The sequence below is a fragment of the Alnus glutinosa genome, chromosome 1 (assembly GCF_958979055.1).
Source record: "Alnus glutinosa chromosome 1, dhAlnGlut1.1, whole genome shotgun sequence".
NCBI classification, from domain to species: Eukaryota; Viridiplantae; Streptophyta; class Magnoliopsida; order Fagales; family Betulaceae; genus Alnus; species Alnus glutinosa.
This window is the reverse complement of record NC_084886.1, coordinates 3736664-3755995: the sequence shown is the minus strand read 5'-3', so window position 1 is coordinate 3755995 and position 19332 is coordinate 3736664. Positions and strand designations below refer to the sequence as shown.

General features: G+C 36.4%; 2 protein-coding genes across 6 annotated transcripts; one reads left to right on the top strand and one right to left on the bottom strand.

The window, feature by feature from the left end:
- Positions 1-809: 809 nt before the first annotated feature.
- Positions 810-6325, top strand: LOC133866578 (AMSH-like ubiquitin thioesterase 2). Of its 5 annotated transcripts, XM_062303141.1 has the most exons (11): positions 810-999; positions 1871-1943; positions 3062-3099; positions 3186-3532; positions 3779-3868; positions 4054-4116; positions 4213-4287; positions 4683-4745; positions 5577-5629; positions 5910-6059; positions 6136-6325. In XM_062303141.1, exons 4-11 carry the CDS (start codon positions 3245-3247, stop codon positions 6269-6271), a joined length of 918 nt encoding a protein of 305 aa, XP_062159125.1. In that variant the 5' UTR covers positions 810-999; positions 1871-1943; positions 3062-3099; positions 3186-3244; the 3' UTR covers positions 6272-6325. The 5 variants fall into 5 exon arrangements, with proteins under 5 accessions (XP_062159125.1, XP_062159134.1, XP_062159152.1 ...); XM_062303150.1 differs by lacking the exon at positions 1871-1943; XM_062303176.1 differs by having other exon boundaries at positions 812-999; positions 5910-6325.
- A 1442-nt stretch (positions 6326-7767) lies between these two features.
- On the bottom strand, positions 7768-8999 carry LOC133866568 (uncharacterized). Its single transcript, XM_062303130.1, has one exon. It carries the CDS (start codon positions 8903-8905, stop codon positions 7997-7999), a length of 909 nt encoding a protein of 302 aa, XP_062159114.1. The 5' UTR covers positions 8906-8999; the 3' UTR covers positions 7768-7996.
- Positions 9000-19332: the final 10333 nt, after the last annotated feature.

The window sequence follows — 19332 nt, the reverse complement described above, 5'->3', positions numbered from 1 at the left end:
TGATTTCCGTTTGATCAAAAATACTTGGTAAATTTCAGAAAATGATTTACGCTTTTTAAAAATGTAAATCATTTTTTTCAGACGACAGGCGTATTCAACTTTCTTTTAAACGACACAGTCGACCTTCGCGTTCAAGCAGTCGACCACTGGGATATGGCCGGTGCCGAAATCCGACAACGTCCGGTCACTGTCGCTGGATTTCGGTTAGCCTATATTTTGGTGACCAAAATCGTCGGATTCCGTCCAGCTGGCCGGGATCTGGCTGGATTCTAACCAAAACATTCGGATTCTGGCCAAAACGGTTGGCTTCCAGCACAAATTGCCAGATTCCAGCCACCTTCGTGAGAATCTGCCCAACCCAAATTCCAATGGAACTGTCTGAATTTCGACATTTATCTTGAAATCTGGCACCAGTAAACGGAATTCGGCGAAAGTGGTTGGAATCCTACCGGTTGGTGACGGAATCTCATCATCGTTGATTTTTATATTATTTTACATTAATATTTCTATGTTGTGAATAAAAATTGATTTTTATAAATTAATATAATTGAATGAAAATATAAAAAATATTTGTGATTTTTCGTACGTACCAAACATCAGAAAATGTTTTCGACGAAAAACATTTTTCTGAAACTATTTTACTACGAAAATTATTTTATATCGAAATAAATAGTATATTAATAGTAATTTTAAAAGTTATATTATTTTTAAAATGATATAAGAATAACAAAAGTTCTGGCGTTACCCCAAGATTGCCTTCCTCGTGTTATATTAAATGTTTTTTTTCATTTAATTTGATAAGATTGTTATAGAATTTTCATCCAATTATCCCCTTAATATTTGGGCCACGTTTGGGAGGAGAACAGTCCTTCAAGCGTTACTCGAAAAATGATAAGCTCTTTGAGCTCTTTGATCTCTTTGAAGAACGAAGGAAGAGAAGCTGACCGCCGAATTCCGATCATCTTCTACTACAGGATCGATATTCAGCTCATCCACCAGGTTCTTTCTTTTATCTAACAATCCCTTTTCAACTTTTTTCGTTATTTTTTTTCTATATCCAAAGACTGAAAGATATATACACATATGTATTCATTTTCATTTGGGCCAAGGCAAAAGCGTATAGGCATGTGCTTCTCGGAATTCCTTTCTTTTTTTTCATTCAATTTTTTGTGTGGATGAAACTGTGTTGAAAATATCCTCTTGTGGGTGATTAATAATTTCTCTGATTCTAAGGGTTCTTTTAATTGAATAATTTCTCAAAGGGTGCTTATGGCACATTGAAGTATAAGACCCAGATGGTGGAACTCAAGGGGTTGGCTCAAGTGGTAAGCGTTTTGGTCTTTGTGGTAGTTCAGGTCTAGGGTTCGAATCCCTTTAGGTGCAAACAATTACCTTCGGCCGGCCTGCCGGCGAAGTTAAAGTATTACCCGTAGAGGAGGTGCTTTACATGGGTCCGAAGTTTACTGACAAGGGTGGGTAGACGAAGTAACCCTATCTTGGATTAGTTCCTCCGCTCCTCATCATAAAAAAGAACCAAAAAAAAAAAAGAAAAAAGAAAAAAAAAGACCCAGATGGAGTCTTTGGTAGTTAGCGTTGTTCAGATCAGCGCTGATGTCTTTCTTTGCTTTGAACTCTTTTAACTTGGATTTTAGATGTTAGTTTTTGTTTCATTCCTGTGATGTTTAAAGGTCAGGACTTTGTGCCTTGTAGCTGTCTTTATAAAATAAGCATCTTAAGCTGAAGATAGATATTGCAAAGGGTGAAATTTCCTCATTGGAGGTGCCCAGATTTCATAGATGACTTGGAATCTTTTTCTCTAGTTTTCTGAAAGGATAAACATTGATAGGTATGTTTAAATTTGGATTCGCAGACTCTCTGAAGTTGTAACTCAGCATCGGAGTTAGACGACACATTCAACACAAGAAAAGCGTCGTTATAACAAGGTACACACAACATCTTAAGTCTGCTGTCGTTGGATGGTATCTATCAAGTATAGAAGTGGGAAGTTGACAATTGTGAATGAAACATGTGGTCGATGTTAAAGTGTCCCACATTGCTAAGATTTTCTTCACCTAGACACTTTATAAGCCATGGTGTCTCATTCTCTCTCAAGGCGTCTTTTGAGAGTGTTAATGGGTCCATGAACTTTTCACATGGTATCAGAGCCAAAGGTCATGAGTTTGAACCTTGACTCTATCATTTACCTCCTATTTCAAGTAAATATTTCATGTGTTGGGCCTCAACTATTAAAATGAAGTCTGAGTCCACACGTGAGGGGGGTGTTAAAGTATTGATTAAGTGATTAAATTTACCTCTTCCTATCAACTTAAGTTATTGGGAAAAGTAGTGATTTAACAGTCGACATAAGATGACTTGCAAGTTCCACTGTGCTTGCTTTAGGTGTTTTCATTAGCATATGTGTACCTCAATTGGAAAAGAAGGGTGTGTTTCCTTCATAAAGTCTGGAGTCTGGACGGCACATGAGAAATAAACATAAACATGATTTTTTTTTACATCTATGTAATCATGTTCCTTGAAAATGAATTTTTAAACCGCTAGTGGCCTGCCACCTGTGGTTCACTACCTCATGAAGGTTACATGCCCTTCTAAATGTAAGTAAGTTGATGGTAGAAGTGTCACTTAGCAATATTGTTACTTCACTTATGAGTATTTAAGGAAATAAATTTCAAGATTTTGTGATTTGCTTCTGAGAACAAAAAGTTTTGATTCTAACAGGAACATTGTGGAACTTGTAAGAGCCATGCTTGACTGTTTACAATGTTTTTTTCTTTTCTTTCTTTCTTTCTTTTTTGGACTTTATTTCTTCTGGAGGGTATTCCCCCGTATTTGGAATTCATGAATGATTGAAAAATGTCTTTGAGAGGGATGGAACTTCCATAGATATTATTACCACTCAGTGGTCTGTAATTCAAGCTATGGTGCTGAACTTAAAGATATATATAATAAGTTCAGAACTCTCTGGGAGAATAGTCCTTTTTTCTTTCATGTTTTCTGAGATCCAAGTGGGACTGTTTCTTATCGACTGTGATTACTTTCACAGGTTATAAAATCTGGCCTAACAGAATTGAGGGACCCAAGGTATAAGATTTCACCTTTTCCACAGAAAATACGTCCAGTTCAGGGAACCCCAATACAAATTTTCAAAGGTTACCATTTCTATGCAGAATCTTGTTCAGTGCAGAATATAAACTTGTGTTCTGTTTTGCTATAATATGGCCTGAGGATGATTTGTGAAGAAAAACCTGGCATGGCATCTATATACTCGGTTGATTCTAGAACTAGTTGCTCCCCGCTTGAATTTCATTGTGCAACCATTAAGACAGCCAGCAAATGTCAGCGTATTATCGTTCATACTGTTACTCTGTCCTCTCCTTCTCCTGTAATCTCTTGCGTAGAGAGTTTACCTCAAGGTGCACATGTTTCACATATTCCAGTGGGTGATTCAGAGCATGGAGACTCAAAGTCAAATACTGAGTCAACCACATCTCAGGTCTTGCGAGATGTACATATAGTAAGAACACATGAACTGCGCCATTTCTTTTTAAAATTCTTTGTTGTTTTTATTTTTTGGCATCACTGTATTCTTTTTTTACAAAAATCATGTTACTAAACCCTTGCTTCGTAGCTTCCTGAAAAATATCTTCATATTTGGTTTTCAAACTCCATGTGTTACTTTAAGCGCATGCCTACTTTATGGTTATATGCCATTGACTTAAAAAATAGATGGCTAATACATCAGTGTTATATTCATTCTTAGTCAACACGGTTGATGGAGGATTTTCTTGAGCTTGCTAAAGAAAACACAGACAAGGATCTGGAAACCTGTGGAATTCTTGGCGCCTTTCTTGTAAGATTAATGCTTTCTCTCTACATTCTAGAGCCTGAATATATTGTTATCCTGCAACTCCAGCATGATTGGCCCAATTATGTTTAGCAAGTTTTATCCATTAATATGGGATAATGGGGATTGATTTGAGGAGCATGTTTGCTAACTTAAAGCTATTTATATGATTATTTCCTTCATGTGTCCAGGAAAGAGGAACATTTTTTGTAACCACTCTTATCATACCCAAACAGGAATCAACTTCCAGTTCTGTTAGTATTCAAGGCCTTTTTATTCCTCTTGATTGTTCTTTTCCATACTGTGTAATTCCATTACTGCTTGGTGCTGACTTAAATTCTGAATGACAGTGTCAGGCTATAAACGAGGAGGAAGCTTTTGCCATTCAAAATGAGAGATCTCTTCTTCCTGTGGGTTGGATCCATGTATGCACGTCCATTCATGTTTTTCTTTGTATCATTCCTTCTCTTGTTCGGATATTCTTGTGTTCTAATGCACTGTCAACTAGAAGTGCTTGAACATTTTTAAGTCTTGGTATCAATAACACTATAAAGTTTGTCAAGATTGTCTATTTTTGGATATAGTTTATACATACTATTATTTTACGGATGTCTATGTTCATTTTTGCTGCTTTCACATCAACCAGAATGCTTTTGACGTCTTTTATAATTATCAGTTATTTCTCCTGCTTATGCTTCATGTTTGATCAGCAAGCTTCTTTGTTTTTTGTTTTTTCACTATATTTAGATATCCAGCTCATTCTGGATGGGAGTTGGCAGTATTTGTTCACTGTTGCCTAATCTTTTATATTCATTTTCAGACACATCCTTCCCAAAGTTGTTTCATGTCATCAGTAGATTTGCACACTCAGTATTCGTATCAGGTAATTGAGTCACTTAAGTGTGGGTTCCCTTTGTCATTAATTGAGGAATTACATTCATTTATTTCTGTTATTTGATTTGAGTGCCCAAATCAGATGTATTGTGAATTAAACTTTTGAATGTCACATCTGTTGCAAAACGTTTTACCTAGAATATATTTTGATGGGGGGGTTGGTCTCCAATAGGTAATAGGGCTCTCTACACCAAGGTTGGTGGCGCCATTGTACTGTTTCATGTGGTGAGCAGATGTCAGGATCAGAATAAACAACAATAAGATTGGTGTTATTATACATGTGATACATGTTTTTTTTTTTCGGTTTTCTTCTCCTGACAAAATGGTGAAAGGTTATCTTGATCTTTTGGGCAGCAAATTGGCATAAACTCTTGCTTAGTTATTTCCAAAGAGTTCTAGTTGGCATTTACTCCCTCCATAAGGATGGTTTGTAGGGTGTGGATAATGGCTCAAGATCCACATATTGCTTGTGTAACTTGCCAATCAGATCAATAAATAAACCCCTACCTAGTTATAATGATTAGGAAGGACTATGGTGAGACAGTATACTTCAAAAAACATAGATTAACCACAAAATTTTAATGTTTCTAGTCTATCAGCTTTTATTCAAAATTTGCTGAGGTAGCTTTAGCTTTGGGTACTTCAATTTGATTCAAAAATACTATGGCCTTCTTTTATTGTCTATTTCCCCATACTTTCAACTAGTTTTAGTAGTATTACTTGCAAAGACTGGGAATATACATGGAATAGTATGTTCTGGTTCCCAATTCGCTAATGGGAAGACCAACTTGAAATGATGCTTCTTCTTCTTCTTTTTCAGGTAATGGTACCTGAGGCTTTTGCCATTGTTATGGCTCCAACTGATACATCAAGGTGTGTAGCTCTTACATTATAGTTTAACTGTCACCAACTTGGGGTGGAGGGACTAACAATTCTTGTTATATTAGAAACGAAATTGGCGGTGCTATTTTGTAGTTCACATTTAGTATAAGTTTAATTGTAAAATATGTAAATAAATAATACTGCTTAAGAAATGCAAAGTAAAGAGACACTTGGTCAGGATCCTTAGTTTCATCTTTTGAGAGCTGATAAAGAGTAAATTTATGTGGATAAATAATGCTATTCAGAAACTTACGAAAGGAATTTCCTACAGGAGCTATGGAATATTTCGGGTATCTGACCCTGGTGGAATGAGTGTTCTAAAAGAGTGCCAAGAGAATGGATTTCACCCTCACGAAGAACTAGCTGATGGGAGTCCCATTTATGAGCATTGCTCTTATGTCTATAAAAATTCAAATCTGAGGTTTGAAATCTTTGACTTGCGTTGATATGCTTACATCCAGAAATACTGGTCTGTATGTATTGTGCATTGTTGACAGGTTTGTAGGTATTAGTAGACAGGGTGGTGACCTGAGTTGCTCCTTGCAACAGAGCTTGGCTGATATGTACAAATGTGACACGAATAATGCCTTCCTGTTAAGTGTGTGTGCATATTTAGTGGGAATATGTAAATAACAGTTGCTACTTGCTAACAATAATGAAAAGAACAGATGAGTTGCACTTTTTTTTTTTTTTTTTTTGTTATATCCCTGTCACTGCATTAGATTCTGCCTTGTAATAAGGTTTTCAAGGAACAAAAACTATTAAATAGATTTTTTTTTTTAAGGACGGTTTTTCTCTAACCGAGTCTATTAAGCTAACATGTTTTCAAAATGTGTGGGGTTTCCCTCAATGTTGTTTTAAAAATGCATGTGAGAGTGACTTGCATATTGGATACATGTCAGCTTCATAGACCAGGTTGGAAGAAAACTTTGTTCTTATTTTAATGCTTGCTTTTGAGTTTCCATATGTTGTCTCTGACTCTCTATAGATGGGAAAAAACATAGACTGACTTGGTTTGGGTATATGAGTTGCAATTAGTTTTTTATGCTAGTTAAGCTAATGTGAGAAATGAAGAAATATCCCATGTGCATCTACACTGCCTCCTATGGAACTGAATCCTCTCCTGTTCAAATGAACTGGTTCTTTTAAAAAAATTTCTATTTTTTAAGGAAACATTTTCTCTCCAATGGTTAATTAGGAGCTTAAATGGGAATGGTAGAAGTTTGGAGAGAATGGGCCGAGCTGTGGGGTTTGGTTGGGGCCCAGGAACTGCTACAGAGCTACGTACATGTAGTAAGGCTGCAAGAAATTTCCCAAAAGCAGAAAGCAAGTGGACCCCACTCCATCCAAAAAAAAAAACAAGCTCTGAAAAGTTTCCTCCTCCACGCGGAAACTTCCCGGCCACCACAGTTCTTTTTGTCTGAGCAACTTCTCACCAAGTTCGTCTTTCTCACTTCCACCTCCTAATTCAATTTAAAAATAATAATTTTAAAATGTACTATTTAGAGACATAATTTTTATTTTATTATTATTATTATTATTATTTTTTTAATATAAAGTTGATTTTATAAGAAAATAACGTGAATTTCCATGATGTTTCTTTTCTTTCATTATTCATCAGCTCCCTCTTCACGTGCCATTATTAATGCAAGGCCTGTCCTTGCAAAAGAGAGAGTAAAATCATAAAAGATGACCAATAATTGAGGTCCCCAACATTAATGGCTCCACTTGGAATTCGTCTGCCATCAATGGGCAATACCTAAAATTGATGAATAGGATTGTGAATTTCTTATACCCAAATAGCGAGTTAAGTTGAGAGATTTAACTCTATTTAATTAAATAATAAAATCATATACCAAATAAACATCCTACAAATACATCACACAATTAAAGTGACAAAGACAAAGATTTAGTAGTCATTGTATATATATATATATATATATTTTGTAACAACCGTTGATCTACTGAGTTTTGGACTTTATTTCTATCAGCTTTTGTAAAATATTTGTGTTAAGAGTTGATTTGTATATTAGAAACATTATTCTCGGCACGTGAAGCCAATGTATTATTATTATTATTATTTTAGATGAATTTAAAAATGCACAGGAAGATTGTAGCACAGGAGAGAATTCAATAAGCCTACTTCCTCAATAACAAAAATATAGTTGCAATTATAACTGATAATATTCACGTTAACATGAATATTAAATACTAGATGCAGAGCTGAGAATTCGAAAACCCCTACAAATACGGAATACTTCTACTCCGCTTGTATTTACATAAATTAATTAATTATTCAACAAATGAGACCCAACAAATCCCAAAAAATTAATTAATAAAAATTAGCATCGCGCTTAATTAGAAGGGATGCACATTCCTGCTTAACCCGTTCACATTCGTGAAAAATCCAACCCTGTACGGCAAATAAGATTTCCGCTTATCTCCCTCCCTCTTCGCCCTGTTATTCACGTAGTGCGCTTCGTGCACTGACGACGCCGTTTTAGCACCCCTCACTACCCTCTTCACCTCCACTTTTTCCACCTTCTCCTTCTTCTCAACGACGTCGCTTTTCTTAGCCTCCGTCGTTGGTTCGCTGCTTGGCTTTGCGCTCGCCGACGAATGGCTCAGGAACACGAAGGCATCGCGGCCGTCGCTGTTGCTCCGTCGAACCAAGTCCCGGAACCTCCAGATCTTCGAAAACCCCGTGGAGTTGCTCTTCTTGCTGAGCTCCGCCTTGCCGGACCACTCGCAGAACGGCCCGGAGGGGGCTCCCACCAGCTCGTCTGACTCCGAGGTCGTCGACGACGACGGAGTATCGCGCTCCTCGACGAAGAAATTCCTTAGCGGCGGTCGGTTAGCCGAGGAAGAATCCTCCTCAGGCTTCGAATCACCGTCGTAAGCGTCGGCGAGAAGGAGATCTCGGTTGAAGAGCGGGAATATCGGCCGGATCTGGCCGTCAGCGAATGCGTCGTCCGCAGAAATCGGCGACCCGTCGGGATTCACGCAAGCAAACGAGAACTCGTCGTCATCGTCATCGTATTCCCCTTCCTCTTTGCCGTTTTCACCTCCATCTACTAGTTTCTCATCCAAAGCTTCGATTTTGGAGGCTTCTTTGTTTTCCATATCCCCAGACTCGCAACCAAAAGCCTCGAGTTTGAGCTTTGCGCCGAAATCTTCGCTAACTTTATCCGCGACTTCTGTATATCCTCTCGCAGGTGGATAGAGATTAAAGGCCGGAGAGAGTGCTAACACCGAACCCGCTTGCATTTTTTTAAAATTCTTTTCCAAATACTTCAATGAATGAGGCAAGGAAGGCGGAGGAGGGTATATATAGCCTATTTTGAATCCGCTGGTGTTTAAATAAGGTGGTTGGTGTTTGAGGGAGACAAATACGAAGTTGTTAAGCTTGAACGGGAAGAAACAAATTATTAATTCACGTTAACAAAGACAAGAAAGCGAGTAGCGATAGCGCGTAAAAGCGGGCCCCGCCCCAGGTATTGGCGGGCGGTCCGAAATATCGGTGAGCGTGTGAGGTATTTTTACTATTTACGTCTCTGGCCTTCCCATTTTGACGGTTGCTGTGGGAGTCTATCTGTCTATGGACCCTCTGTTGCTTGGCTCACAAGGACCACGTGTCCGCATACACGCGGATTTGCCCACGTGTTTCTTTGTAGGTTCTGGAAGGACTTTTGTTTGGGAGTCAAGGGTCAGAAAGGAGGATCGTGAATCCTATTGTCACTGATGTCGTTAACGGATCAGATTCCAGAGATGGGGCCTGGGGGGTGTAATTACTCATGACTCATGGATGATGTAAGAGCTATGCTAACGTAACGGGGCCTGCGAGTTTGTGAATTGTGACATTTGGTGGGTAATGCGGGGGTGTTTGGTAAGCTTCAAAACATTCCCTATTTCCCTTCATATATATTTTTCTTTTTCAAAAAAATCCGCTTCAAAATATTTTAACTTTTTTTCGTTTTTTATATCACATTAATAATTTTTTATTATTATTTAAATAAAAAAAATCACTACAAAACAATTTATTTTTTTTCATAAAAATTATTTTTATTTTATATCACATCAATCATTTCAACTCAACAATTTTTTCCAAACACATGGCTGTAATTTTGGCCCCGTTTGACAATCTTCTCCCCCTCTCCCTTCTCTTGTTTTTACTTCTCTAAAAAAAAATCAATTTTAAAATATTATTAACTTTTTTTATTTTTTATATCACATCAACATTTTTTTTATTATTTAATTTTTTTTAAAAAAAAAACTTACTCCAATATAATTTTATTTTATTTTATTTATTTATTTATTTTAACATTTTCATATAAATTCTTCTAATTTATTTATTTATTTTTTTCTTTTTTTACATATCTACACAAGAGGGGATGGAGGATTCGAACTATTAACCTCCGTTTTATGAGGCGTGGTCCTCAGCCGATTGAGCTACCACTTATAGTCCAACTTTATGTCACATTAAGGGTTAAAAATACACTTCTGGTCCCTAAGTTTTGAAAATTTTATTTTTTAGTACCTGAGTTTCAATTTGCATCATAGATGGTATCCTTTATAGTCCAACTTTATATCACATTAAGGGTTAAATACAATTTTGTTCCCTAAGTTTTGAAAATTTTATTTTTTAGTACCTGAGTTTCAATTTGCATCATAAATGGTACCTCAATCAAGTTTTTCGTCCAAAAACTAACAGCCCTCCAGGTGTCAACCCATTAGGGTTGACACGTGTTTTAATATAAAAAAATCTTTAAAAATTAATTAAAATATTAAAAACTTAAAAAAAATTGAAAAAAAAAAAAGAAAAAGAAAAAAAGAGGGGTGGCTGCCAAGACCCTCTTAACCGGTTTGGGGTGACCGAGCCACCCCATGGCAGAAAAAAAAAATAATAATAAAAAGAAATAAAAATTGTCAAGGGTTTTTGGCTCTTGGGGGTGGCCATGAGGGTGGTTCGGCCACCCCCAAGCCGACCCTCTATAGGCAAACTTTCTTAAAAAAAAATTTGATGGGTTTTGACTTTTGGAGTGGTTCGACCACTTTTATGGGCAAACCCTTACATTAATTATATTTTTTATTTTTTTATACTAAAACATGTGTCAACCCTCCTGGTAGGCTGTTGAAAAACTTGATTAAGGTACTAATTTCATATTTTTTTAAAATAAAAATATTATCTGTAATGCGAATTGAAATTTAAAAATTAAAAAATAAAATTTTCAAATTAATTTGTAATACGAGTTGAAATTTAAAGAATAAAAAATAAAATTTTCAAAATTCAGAAAATTTTCAAAGCTCAGAGATCGAAAGTATGTTTAACCCTCACATTAATTACATTTTCCATATCTGTAGGTTGATTAGACACAATACAACCTAAACAGGACTAGGAGGAGAAACAAAGTACGTAAACCTCGTGATCATCTATTCTCAGTCTGTCACCGTCCCTTCCCACTTCTAGGGGGGATGGCTATATGGCCCATATCTAAGATCTTGGTTTCTTTTGAAAGGAAAAGGACCTATGTCACTGTTGTGTCGGGTTGTAGGAATATGGAGCGAGACTTATGTCTTTGAGATATGTTACATGCATATCATTTGTATATATTTTGTACATCTTTTTTTAAAATTAATTATTAGATCTGTAGGACTCATATGTGAATCTTTGTAAGACTTACAAATTCAATGATTGATTTAAAAAAGTGATATACAAAAATATACAAACTGTCTTTTGAAATAATGAAATATACTTGCTTCTTTTCTTCTTTTTCTTTATTTTTTTGAAAAAATGACTTTGAAATGTATATTATTGGTTCAGAATGTTTCAGATATTTTTATTCGTATCAAAATTGATGGACAAGGATTCAGACCCCTGCAATAATTTTTTTTTTTTAAAAAAAATGTCATACGAAAATAAAATTAGATTTAATTTTTATTTCAAAATCAATTGAAAGCTTTTTGAGTTTTAAAGAAATGTTATAATATATAATATATTTTAATATTATTCTTGATTTTTTTTTTATTTTTTATAAAAGATTTATCATAATTGTTTGTCTGTGATTTGATAAATTTTTTAGCTCACCTAATTTATCTAGTGGTGAAAGTAACTCTCTAACCATTCCAATTGTTTTATATTGTATTTTCTCTTTCTGTTTGCTTTCTAAACATTGAGAATCATTCGCATTCATTGTAGCTTGTCGTAAGAGATGATGTCATAGAACCTCCTTTGCTTATTTGATTATCATAATTATTAATTAAGGGATGATGCAATTAGATAAATAGACTAAATTAGTTGACTCATCGACATATATTAATTCTATGTTTACACCCTGAATTTGCGTACTTTTCTGAAATTCCTTAATTATGGATTAAGGATCGCAATTATTTGGTGATCAAGCCATAAACTAAAGACTTCAATTCAAACAATATATGGAGCACAAATCCAAGTCAATTTTTCAGGAAGGGAGACTTTTTGTAGAACCAACTCCGTTGACAAATCTAATAGTTACGGTCTCGTATGCCCTGCCATCTTCGAAGAAACCCGGTCACGCTTTCGTTCTACGACCAAATTGGGCAAGTAATAGCAGTCCCTTTGACCGCCATTGATGACCGAAGAAGAACATTCCAAATCCATGGAAGTGAGGGGGCCGGGGCGGTCAAAATCACGATTCACCCGTGTTCATAAACAAAGGCAAATAAGACCCTTTCATGCACGTTCTCCCCAAGACTTGCTGCGAAAGAGTTGTTTAATTTAATTACAACTAGCAATTTTCCAATATTCATCCTTAGTGGTAGACTGGGATTAAAATATTTTATAATTCGTTGTTCGAATTGCATGGGCAATCACCATGGAGATCCTTATCCGAAGCAGTGAGCTTACATCATTGTAATTGTACCACTTTCTATAATAGTTTTTTTTTTTTTATTTTTTTGGCTTTGGCTTTTCTGTTCGTATGAGTATAAAGGGGAGACTTTACTCTAACTTTCTGAATTGTTGTTTATTTTGCAATTACTTTTATAAACTTAAAAAACTTTCAATTTAGTATATCAATTTTTTAAATTTTATAATTTCATTAAGATTTTCTATTAAATCTAGCCAAATTTTTTAAAATACATATGTTTTTTTAAAATATTTATATAAAAAAAATTTCAAATATTCAAGTGTGAGTATTTTTACAAATTTCATTAAATTATGATCAACTCCTAAATCCTTACAATTTTTTTTTTCTTAAAAAAAGAATGGTATTTTTATGCTAGGATTTAACGAAAATCCTAATAGATAAGTGAAATTGAAAAATTTTGAAAAATGAATACATTAAATTGAGAATTTTTAAGTTTATAAGGATAATTGCAAAAAATGCGACAATTTAAAAGAATTAAGTGAAATTTCTCTAAATATTAGTAAATAACTCAAAATTTAAAATACTTAAAAACTACATTTAATTTTATGTCACATCACAAATAAAAAAAAAAAAAATACGCCGTAAATTTTTCCTAACCAAACGAGCTCAATATATGAACTAGTGGATGATGGAATAAGATCATTTCCATTTCAAATGAAAAATGGATGCTATCTATTTTATTGTCAGGATTTAAAGTTTAAAAAACATATTAATATTTTTATTTTTATTTTTTATATAGATACGTTACAAATAAACAACAACTAATGATTTAAAAGGGGAGCAACAGTGCTCGTAGGATTAGTGCCACTGACAAAAGGAACATGAGGTAGATAAAAACTGGAGGAAGTGGGAATGCAGCTAGAATTAAATCTAGCTACGGCCCAATATACCACATAATAAGCACCAAAATTTATACTTTTATTGATATACAACATTAAATACACAATTTTAAATCTTAAAATTTCATTTAAAATAGATACTATCAAATGCATCGACTTGTGGATGATGCCTTATCTTAGAAGTGACAAATGTGTACTAAATAATATCTTATCAAGAAACTGAGAGTGCCCCCCCGTTTCTTGTCAAGATGATGAAAGTCAAAGTTTGTTATGAGAATCCGAAAGAAACGACCGCCCCGATACAATGAGATCCGGTGCATTCAATGAAGGGGGCCCCTTGCCCTTATCCCTTACGGAAAAACGACGATTTTTATTTTTTTAAAATTATTATATTGTTAGGAAGCCGCCAGTCGGGGAGTAAATAACGCCCCTCTCACTCCCGTAACTGCCGAGTGGCATCGTCCTCTATATAGGATGTGACACTTTATCAATAGTACCAAAACATTTTCGTCTCACTTTAATTCTTGATTTATTATTTTTGGTGGTTTCCTTCTGATTTTTTTTTTTTTTTTTTTTTTTTTTTTTTTTTTTTTTTTTTTTTAAAAAAAAAACACAACAACAAGAGAGTCTGTGCAACCTAAAATTGAAACTAAGAACAAAAATACGTGGGGACAATACTTTCAAAGATGCGGATTCTTTAGCTCGAGGCACGGATGCTACAAAACTGGGGTCACCATTAAAGGTGATTTCATAAGTATATTAAGTCACAATGACCAAAATACCAAAACAACAAAAGTAAACAAAAAGAGAAGGAGACAAAACATAAAACAAAAACTAACAACAACTGCAGAGAATTGGGTGGATGACCGATGAGGGGTGGGAGCCGTCCTGAGAGGCGCGTGAGAAACACGCGCCGTCCAAAAACAGCCTCTCGGCAGTGAAAATCCCCAGTTTGATTGGGTCACTTTAGACAATCGGAGCTATTTTGTTGTCCAGAATGGGCCCATTTTGTTTGGGGAGTTGAGACCGCATCATTGGGAGCTTAGACAAGAAATAAAAGAGAGAGCTCGTCGTTGGAACTGGACGGGGTTAATTGAAAGCTTGAATAAATTAAGGGAACTTCGGAGGCCTATCAAGTGATTGGGCTTTGCCTGAGACCACCGTCTGGTTTCCGCTCAAGATTGGCCTAATCTTTGTCTAAGCTTTTTGGGGTATGCATGCAAGTAAACAACCAAATACTACTGGCGATTCCCACCACGCCACACTTAACTGCAGGCCTCATGGTACACAGCCCAGGGGATACGGATCTTCTCCGGTTCAAATAAACGAGAGAGTATTCGGTCTTTGTAAAATTAATGGTATAATTATCATTTTACATTTTGTTAGACAATTTTATTCTTACTTTTATAAGAACTGTAGGTGGGTGTCTGCCAATTCGCATGAAGTACGGGTGAATTTGTAGCCTCTAATACTGAGTGGATGGATATCATATTTGATATGTAGAGGGATATATATATATAGCAGAATATGGATAGACAATATCTGTCTCCGCCTACCTATATATAACAAACATCATTTTGGGATTTAATCACAAAATGATATCATTTCGTTTAGGGAAAGCAATAGAAAATGAAAACCTAATGCCTAATTTTCTTTCTCCCCCTCTTTTTATAGCCGTAGCTAGCTCCCCTTCATATCTCTCTCTCTCTAGCTAAAAAGAAGCTAAAAAAAAAACCTCAAAAAAAAGTCCAAAATGAAAAGTAAATGTCTTAGGTGGTTAATACAAAATAAAAATAAAAATAAAAATGCTTGTGTGAGGTTACACTACAAAAATACTGACAATTGGACGCGTGTCTACAGTACCGGTTACTGTAGATACGCGTCTAATTTGACACGTGTCTTATGAGACACGTGTCTAATTGTACAGCCGCCACAATTGGACGCGTGTATGTAATACACGTGTCCAATTGGACACGCGTATTAAATACACGCGTCCAATTTGACACGTGTATTTAATACGCGTGTGGACACGCGTATTAAATACACGTGTCAAACTGTTATTTTTTTAAATATAATTTTTTTTTTATTAAATAGAATTTCAACAATTGGACACGCGTATTTAATACGCGTGTCCAATTGGACGCGTGTATTAAATACACGTGTCCAATTAGACACGTGTATTAAATACGCGTGTCCAATTAGACACGTGTATTAAATACACGTGTCAAAATGTTATTTTTTTTCAAATATAATTTTTTTTTTAATTAAATAGAATTTTAACAATTGGGGACGTGTATTTAAATACACGTCCCGGAATGGTGTAGGTAGGCGCGCGGGAGTTATCCCGCGCCCACCTGATGAGCATTCAAAAAGAATTTTTTTTTTTTTTTTTTTTTTTTTGTTTTATACAGTACTCTCTCTCTCTCTCTCTCTGCGCGCTCTCACCTCTCTCTCTCGCCTCTCTGTCTCTGTCTCTGGCGGGGTCACGCCGGAGGGCCGGCTGGGTCGCGGTTCTGGTATCCTCTCCTCACGGGTTTCGCTGGAAGATCACTGGAGCCGCCGGAAGTCAGTCGGGTTCCGTCGGACTGCAGCGTACCTGCTGGGTGGTTTCACTCGGAGGCAGTTCTGTAGGGCCCGGAACGGCTTTGCGCCGTTCCTGGAGTGGAACTCGGCGAGGTGGGGGCAGGGCTGGGTTCCCCTGAGCTCACCGAGCCGATCAGCCCTCCCTCTCACGCAGGTTCACAGCCACTCCAACCCACTCTCGATCTCTCACTCTCTCGCTCTCTGTCTCTCGCTCTCTGTCACTCTCTCTGTCTCTGTCTCTCGCTCTCTCTCACTCTCTCGCTCTCTGTCTCTCGCTCTCTCGCCTCTCTGTCTCTGTCTCTCGCTCTCTCTCACTCTCTCGCTCTCTGTCTCTCGCTCTCCGTACGTCAACACTGTCTCTCGCTCTATCTCTCTCTCTCTCGCCCTCTCTGTCTCTCGCTCTCTCTCTCTCTCTCGTCAATACCGGACCACCGGCCAGTTCTAAGTGGACGACCACCGGCCAGTTCTAAGTGAACCAGTTTCGAAACTGGTTCTGCATGTGTTTCGAATTCGTATAGCAATATTCAATATTTTTGATTTTAGCAATATTTTAAATAACAATTTTCTTTTAAATAGCAATATTTTAAATAGCAATATTTTAGCAATATTTTAAAATAACAAGTTTCGAAACTGGTTCTGCATGTGTCAATTTTCTTTTTTTTTAAAGCAATACATTTAGCCACGTGTATGTATACACGTGGCTAACAATTTAGAATTTTTTTTTTTTTTAAAAAAAAAGCAATTTGACACGTGTATTAGAATACACGTGTCAAACCGTTTTGACACGAGTATTTTCATACACGTGTCAAATTGTGCAGTTCGTGACATGCACATTTGACACGCGTATCACGCGTGTCAAAATGCACGTGTCTAACTGTTTGACACGTGTACGACACTGTACACGTGTCAAACTGCACGTGGCTATTTGCATGCATTTTTGTAGTGTTATGGGTGGATTCCTCTTGCTTTGGATGGGCGGACGGTTACTAAAATTTGCTCTAGTCTTTGAGGCCAAATAATATTATCGGAAAACTTTAGTTAACCCCATAAACTACCACATCTATTGTAATATTCCTTCCAAATTCAAAAATTTGCAAAGTGGGTGTCCTATGTATCAGGCCTTTACAACTAACCCAATCGTTATAATTTTGAGTTAAATCTTAACAAAAAAAAAAAAAGAAAAAAGAGTAAAAATATCCAAAATACTCCAGTTTTATAAAATAAAAAATTGAAAAAAAAGAAAAAAAAGAAAAAAAAACACCCACATCAACGCCGTGACTGTGGGTCATATGTTTTTCAATTTTTTTTTTTAAAAAAATTTGGATTTTAGTTGTTTAATTTTAATTTTTTAATTAAGGGTATATTTATATTTTTATTAATTTTACAGGAATAAGAGACATTTTATTTGTTACTCTTTTGAGTTAAAGAAAAATCCTAACAGTAAGGAGTGATTGAAAGGGGCTCATACATCAGATACATATATTGTAAATTTTTTAATTTTGTGGGGACATTACAAAATGTGTGGCAGTTTGGGATGAGTAAATGAAGTTTTCTGTGATATTATTAGGACAAAAAAAAAACACACACACACACACACACAATTTTCTAGAGACATTATTCAAAATTGTTATACATGTATCTAGTATCTATTGTAAGTTAGATCATAAGAGTGTTTGTAGTAAAGTCGTCAAACAGTTGAAATCACCAAAATCAGCTGATCTTTCACAAAAACACGCATGCATCAAGCTCTCTACTGCTACAGTAAATCAGCCGATTGTCAGAACGCCTCGTCTCTTCAGCGGAGTGGATTTCGTTTGTCTCTTATTATTTTTTGTTTTTTATTCTATTTTCGCGGGTTCGACGAACCAACTGCCTTTGTCTCTTTCCGGTCGTCGAGGAAGCCAGGGTCGACAGAGGAGAAGTCGGTCGTCGAGGGTTCGGTGGATCTTGGCTTGGGTCTGCCATAGGAGAAGCCGGAGAATGGGTTGGGTCCGGAGATAGGCGCAACGGCGTGGCCGGGTGTTACAAGTGCGGCGATCTGAGGCTAGGGATTAGGGTTTCAATGGATTTAGAAGTAGAGAATGTCTTCTTCAGCCGATCTTTCAATTTCTCAGGTCGGCGAAGGTAGAGAAGAAGTCGGCCGTCAAGGAAGAGCTAGCCGTCGAGATCTTGCCGATCGTTATCAGGAAGCCGATGTCGAAGGTAGGGTCTAGAGAAGGAGAACGGGTTGGGTCCGGTGGGGGTCGGTTGAAAAGTGGTTATTTAAATTGTAATAAAAAATAATATTTATTTGAAGTAGAAAATATTTCGGGAGTTTGTTATTTAGAGCTTTTGAAAACTAGGTAGCTAAATTAATGAAAGTGATATTTTTGGTCAAAATTTGCTGAAATTTTGACAACTTCACTACAAATGCTCTAAGCTTCTACCTTTTCTAGGAGGAAAAGTATCATTAGATTATTAAACCAATGTTATAAGGATTGCAAGTTGAAACTTGCTCAATTTATATATATATATATATATAATGGAAATTTAGCCTGTGGGATTAAACTAATGGTAATGGTTATAAAAATTGAAAGAAAAAAAAAAAGAAACAAGCTCCACTAGTTGGAAAAAAAAAAAAAAAAAAACAACATAACTATTTATTATGTTCTTTGGAAAATGTTTGGAGCACTACTATTTTTACTACAACTTCTTTACAAATTAACATGAAAGTTCATGTGACATTGCCATATGAGCCACAATTAAATTTAATTGTTTAGTGACTGATGTAGAAAGAAGTCTTGATAAAAGCAGTGGTTCAGGCGATCCCAACTTACAGTATGAGTGCATTCTAACTCCCGAAAACCTTATGCAAATCCCTCAATTCTTTAATGAGTAAATTTTGTTGGGGGCATAAATCTAACCAAGGTTGTGTTGCTGGGATGAGCTGGAAGCGTTTAGGGACTCCCAAACTTTGTGGAGGGATGGGCTTCAGGGACTTGGAGGTGTTTAACACTGCGTTGATTGCTAAATAAGGCTGAAGGCTTATTTCTTCTCCAGATTCTCTCTTGGCGCGAATTCTCAAAAAGAAGTATTATCCAAATGGGGCTTTCTTAGAGGCACGAGTGGGATACCGGCCTTCTTTTGCTTGGCAAAGCATCATTGGGGCGAAGCATATCTTGGAAAAGGGGGTGGGCTGGAGGGTGAGAGATGGAGCGAGAGTGAAGGTTTGGGGAGATGCCTGGCTGCGCCCCCCCCCCCCCCCCCCCCTCCTCTCATCCTCGGTTATTCCTTCCCCCAAGACAGGATTTTGACCCTGATAACCGGGTGGAGACTTTGATAGACTATGATACGGGATGGTGGAATTTGGACCTACTCCACAGCCTGT